We start from the raw sequence: 6163 nt of genomic DNA, 5'->3' as shown, positions 1-6163 counted from the left end.
TGTCAACTCTTTGAATATTTAAAACGTTTTCTCTTCCTTACATTTGATCAACAAATGAAACAAACTGGTTTAATAAAAATCCTAAAAGGGCAGATTCCAGAGGTTTAGATAAATATAAAAATGATACAAGTAATAAAAATTATCATTATTTTTAAATTTAAAATCAGTAATAATAATAGTAATGTTAATGGCTATATTATCATTATTATTTAATTAATTTTAAAGGTAAGTTTAGCATATTTTTAGCAACAAGGAAATTCAAAGTGCTTTACATGCGTTAGAGGAAATACAAACAAAATAACCAAAGTTAAATAATTCAAAAATTGCGTTAAAATACTTTTGATCACATCAGTTTTCCATCTCGTTGGCTCTTTAAATCCCACGTATGACGAAAACAAGATGTGCATACAGGCGGATGCTTTTCATTGGATAGTTGAAGCGTGACCGGCATGTGATTGGTTGGGTTAAGTGCCACTCGACGCTCCGCTCCTGTTAGCCCCGCCCCCTTCTCCGTTTGGCCAGAACTAGGATTTTCGCGAAAACATCGACCGCAGATTGCGCAGCAGAGCAGAGTAGCCACACCACGGGAATGGATCCAGCTGCGTGACAGCTCCGTGGATGGCGTGTTTGAAGTTGTTTTAGCGATGTTTGGCTATGAAGACAAACATTAGAGGCATTGAGAAGATTGTTTCACGACGATGTCACTCATTTAACGTCCAAAAAGGGCCGAAGAAGTGGACTCCCTCCGCTTCCCCCGCTCCTTCGCTTCGGTGCAGCCGTTACGGCCGATGGAGGCTGACGGGACCTTTGCAGCGAGCTGGAGGCCCGGAGCGTCACCTGTGAAGCGTCGTCACTTCGCTGCGAGACGCGTTTGAGAGACTAAAAACCCGCACTGACTTCGTGTTTCCTCCAACGGCTGATTGTACAACTTTTCCAGGAGGGGGAGAAAAAGTTAGCAGCTCGACGTTAGCTGCACGAGCCCGACCCCCGCGCGCACGATGACTGATTTGACTTAACGGAGCGGTTACTGCCCGCATCACGTCACGCAGGACAGGTGAACCCACGCGCGGTTACCCCCTGTTGATGGACTTCACGCATTCTTCTTCGGTTGAGTCATTTTTTACCCGAATTTCCCTGCCTACCTTGGAGGACTGGATCCTCAAACAGGGACTGGTTGTTTTATTTTCAATTTTTTCCTCTTAAAAACTTTCTTCTTTACCGACCATCATGTCACTGAAAGAAAACGTCTGTCGGAAATTTCAAGCCAACATTTTCAACAAAAGTAAATGTCAAAACTGCTTCAAACCCAGAGAGTCACATCTGCTGAACGATGAGGACTTAAATCAGGTATTATTTATGTCAATTAATCTAATATTAATGATGTTTTATGATTATCATAGACTACTAAGTGCAAAGGTGAAGCTAATTGGAGATAATTAGTTAATAGCCTAAGGGAATGTGTTTAATGACCTTCATTCATATGCGGTTGAATCAGAATACAACACAAAGCCGGCCTGAGGCATAAGCAAACAAGGGAACATTTCTGTAAAATTTCCTAACATTTTCTGAATAGCAAATGAAAGAATTTCTGGTTAAGTATTGAAAGAGTTGACATTTGTATTATTTGTAGTAAAAGTCATTTTATCTTAAAGTGGATTTATAGAACTGATAGTTGAGATGCTAGTTAGCAATTTATTTATGTTGATTTAGTGAAATAAAGTGAACCACTGGTACTTGCGGATACTTGAGACCCATAAAAAAGAAAATTGCTCATAACTGATTATTTTTAGTAATTCAAATATAAATTTACCTTAATATGCACTGACAAAGTGCACCAATGTTGGTTATGGAGTACCACAAGGTTTCTTGCTTAGACTACTTCTTTTTTCTATAAATGTTCTCTTGAATGAAGTATTACTCAGCAGATGATTGGTGATAAATCCCCCTCCCCCCCCTCCATTAATCAAATTGATAGCTGGAACACTAGTTAGCAATTAACACATAAATGTAAATGATTAAGCTGGCACAATTTATTATTTATGTTGCTGTGGCGAATGCAGTGGACCCCGGTATTCACGAATACTTGAGACCGCCTCAAAAAAAGTTTTTAACTGACTATTTTAGTAACTCAAGCACCAAATATACCTTAATATGCATTGATACAGACAAAGGAAACAAAGAAGCTAGCATCTACAGTCTTCCTTATATCCGCTTTTGGTGTTGCAGCTAAATAGCACTAAGGAAAATAAATGGCTGCTTTGCAAATGCCATCCAATAGTGTGTCAACTGGAATTACGCCCAAGTATTTCAGCAGCATTTTCTTGGGAATATTTTAGATATAATCTATGAAAAATCTTGAATTTTTACAGAACAAACTGTAGAAACTGAGTAGGTGGGGTTTCACTAAAAAATAGTTGTTCAAAGTGGGGAAAAAATCTTTGAATGCAGGTCATAATAGATGATTGTATTATATTTGCACATATTTATCTGACAGATTCCAGTTTGTTTATGTTGCTGATAGTAATTTTCTGTGTACCATTGTTGGCTATGGAGTACCACAAGGTTCCCTGCTTAGACCACTTCTTTTTTCTATAAACTTTCACTAGATTAAAGTATTACTCAGCGGATGATTGGTGATAAATTGATCCCCAAATTGATCAGATTCATCCCAAATACCTATGCGTGATGTATAGTAATCCTTTCCCCTTATTGTTTATTATCTACACCCAAATAAACAATGAGGATGGGATTCCACAGAGATAAACTCAGGTTCATTTTATTGTGTAACTGGAGCAGAAAGTTGACTAAAACAAAAGCTCAGAACGCATCAGAGCATGTTGAACATCTGATATGTTTAGTCATCAGTTTAGACAAGATGTTTATAAAGTTGATACATTGGTGACTAACTAAGACTCATCATCAGTTTCCAGGTGTTTGGCTCGGCCAACCTGGATGGAAAAAAGAAAAAAAATCTCCGTAAGATAGAAAGTTTTTTGTTCAACTCAATAACCAGAATATGTATCATTTCTTTTTATGAATAAAATATTTAACCGCTGACTATCAGCTCCAAACAGGGCGAGTGTTAATTGCAATTCAGTGTTTGGCTTTTATGCCAACTGGCAAATATTTTGCATTATAAAATATTTTGTCATTGTTATTTCTGCCACAATAAGCAATAAGTCAATTAATTGCATGATAGATTAAAACAAGATCAATCATTTTTATTTGCATGATTTATTGTTTTTCTCTTTTTTTGTCTTTTTTACCTAAAGCTGGATGATAAAAGTTTTCAGTCTGGTGCTTTGGTCTTAACTGGCCATTTTTTAAACAGTTTAGTTTACAGAAACTTAATAATTCATTTTATTTATTGTTTCTGTTTGTTTATTTTGGATATTTACAATGTCTTCCACTTCTAGTGTCAAATGTTCTTTAGAATTTAAAGTTTATTGATCTTTGAGAATATTTTCTTGCATTATTATTCCATTATTTCTGTTATATTACTTGAAAATGGCCTCAAAACAACAATATTATTGTTTATCACAATTTCTGGGATAATTTATCATCTCGCCAAATTTATCTTGACAGACCTTCTCATTGTTTTTAGTTTTTATTAAATGTGAATGAAAAGATAGATTTTTGTTTCACAAACATCCAACAAACACCATAAATTCCTGTTAATTTAATTAATTCTGTTTATTTTCTTACTGATACTGTTTCATAGTTAGCCACTAGTTTTGAAGATTAAGTTTTCTGACCATATTTTTAGTATAATCTCCTATTTTAGTTTTATTTCTGATCTCGACCAGAACAGATTAAAGTTGCTCCGTTTAACTGCTGAAGGGGAACAAATGACCTACATTGATCTCAGTTTTGTCTCTGTTCTGTCAAGTCATGTGAGGAGAAATGTTTTCCTGGGCTCATTTCAGATTTCTGCCATTTTGTTGACTTTATTATTGAAACATGAGGTTTTTTCTATCATTGTGGGTCAAATTCCTGGCTGTCAAAAGTTAAGATTACGACTAATTTGTTTGCAATTGTTCAGAAGAGGAATGTGTTTGTAATGAAAGTGAAAGAATTTTGTTTCAGATTATACTTGGCTTTTTACAATCTAAGCTGTAATCACAACCTCAAATTGGAAGATGCCATGTTATAAACCTCAACTGGATTACGTAAGGGGGGATAGTTAAACTCTGTAGGTATCTGGATGATTTTAGCATAAACTTTAATTGCTCTTCTGTGTACAAAGCAATGAGGAAGTTAGTTCATGATTTATTTTTTTATTTTTTATTTTTTGGCTCCACAAAAAGTGCTGACTACTACTGCTGTGATCCCAGTTTCACTACAAAAACACAAAATCCTACCAAGTATTTTAGGTCTAGTTTCTTAGTACTCCTGAAATATGATAAACTAACTGACAAACAACTTTTCATCAGGATATAAGAGCTTGTTTAAAGTAACTAATTCCTTAATATTAATGAAAAAGTTCCAGTTTCATGTCCATATTATTTCAATTATAACATGGTAAAAATGTTTTGTCATAATTGAAATAATCTTCCAGTGGAATTAGAATTTGGTTGCTAGGTTACGGACTAGTTTGGCTGGGGTTGCTAGGTAACGGCGCCAGTGGAACTAAAACTATTTCACCACTATTAAGGAATTATTCACTTAAAACAAGCTCCTATATCTTTCTGAAAGTTACTTGTAAGTTAGTTTTGTCTTATTTTAAGTGTATTAAAATATTTGCACTAGAAACTAGACCAAAAATACTTAGTAAAATTTTGTGTTTTTGCAGTGAATCTACAATTACAGAAACTATCCAAGGACCTGCAGCAAAAAAAATAAAAAAAAATCTTACAAAGTATTTATGGTCTGTTTTGTAGTGCAGTAGAAGAAATAAGGCAAAACTAACTTAAAAGTAGCTTTTCAACAAGATATCCGAACTTGTTTTAAGTCGTCAATTCCTTGATATTGATGAAAAAGTTCTCGTTCCACTGTCAGATTATTTATCTTAACATTACATCTTACCCATCTGCTAAGTAGAAAAATCTGCCAATGGAACCAGTATTTTTTATCAATATTAAGATTATTTACTTAAAATTAGCTCATATTTCTTGCTAAAAAGTTGCTTATCTGTTACTTTTGTCTCATTTCAAGTGTACCAAGATATTTGCACTAGAAACCAGACCAAAAACACTTGGTAAGACGTTTTGTTTTTGCAGTGTTTGCTTCTGTCAGTTCTCCCAAAGATTTCTGCTGCTTTTCTCTCCAGCTTGTGATCTGCAGTTTTTTTTTTTTTCGCCTCTCGTTTCCTCCAGCCGCCCACCCGCCTGCCGGGCCGCCCACCGACATGATCACAGGGAGAAATCACGCGTTTGGCTCTTTTTACTTATTTTTTTCTTTGTGAGGCAGCATGGTGCTCTGGAGGGAAGCCAGCTCAACTCCAGGCATTTAGTGACTAATGCTAGAAAATGAAACGTGTGGTAAAATGTTCTGGAACAGGGTCAGAGTGCCTCCAAAGCTTTCCCATGCTTTCAATCTTTTCACCATTTCTAACATTTAGGTCTTTCACGATTACAAACAAACAATAATACTTTTGTATTCAGATGTTTTTCAAATAATATGTCGATAATGCAATAAAAATGCAAAAATGTAAATTTTGTAAGGAACACTTAACACTGTATATTTGTATACACGGTTTTAATTATTGTTGATGTGTTTTTTATTTTGGATATTTAACATGTTTTCCAGTTAAATATCCTTTAGAAATTGACGATTTTTTATCTTTGAGTTCGTATACTTGCATCAATATGCCATTACCATCATATTAGTTAAAAATTGTTTCAAAATAACAATATTATCAATAATTTCTGGGGTAATTACCGTCCAGTAAAATTTGTTGATGTTACAGGCCTAAAAACTGCCAGTTTATCACTCAGAATCTCTTGTTTTTAATTTTTTGTGGTTTTGCTTCCATATCCCACCAGGCCAAACCCATTTATGGAGGATGGTTGCTACTGGCACCAGAGGGAACAAACTTTGACAACCCCTTACACCGATCTAGAGTAAGTTTTTCTGGTTCACTTCATATCCATGTTAGCTGAGTTTCAACAAATCACAGTGAAATGAGGAAAATGAAAAACTGTTTCACCTTTTCTGTTCTTTG

The 6163-nt window shown here is 35.0% G+C and overlaps 1 protein-coding gene across 7 annotated transcripts in view; it reads left to right on the top strand.

Annotated features, from left to right (window-relative positions):
• Window positions 1–526: 526 nt before the first annotated feature.
• The window catches only part of LOC116727526 (myosin phosphatase Rho interacting protein), a 62571-nt gene continuing 56934 nt past the window's right edge, over window positions 527–6163 (top strand). For 3 of the 7 annotated variants that reach the window (XR_004340816.1, XM_032575012.1, XM_032575013.1), the window contains exons 1-2: window positions 527–1347; window positions 5985–6062. Coding sequence is in view for 5 of the 7 variants with exons in the window: in XM_032575012.1 (XP_032430903.1) it covers window positions 1228–1347; window positions 5985–6062 (198 nt within the window). In the remaining 2 variants the exon portion in view is untranslated. The remainder of the gene's footprint in view (window positions 1348–5984; window positions 6063–6163) is intronic. The other 4 variants (XM_032575015.1, XM_032575017.1, XM_032575014.1 and 1 more) reach the window with 2 other exon arrangements.

Source organism: Xiphophorus hellerii, chromosome 10 (assembly GCF_003331165.1).
Source record: "Xiphophorus hellerii strain 12219 chromosome 10, Xiphophorus_hellerii-4.1, whole genome shotgun sequence".
Taxonomy (NCBI): domain Eukaryota; kingdom Metazoa; phylum Chordata; class Actinopteri; order Cyprinodontiformes; family Poeciliidae; genus Xiphophorus; species Xiphophorus hellerii.
The sequence above is the reverse complement of the archived record's forward strand: the minus strand, read 5'-3'. Positions and strand labels throughout refer to the sequence as shown.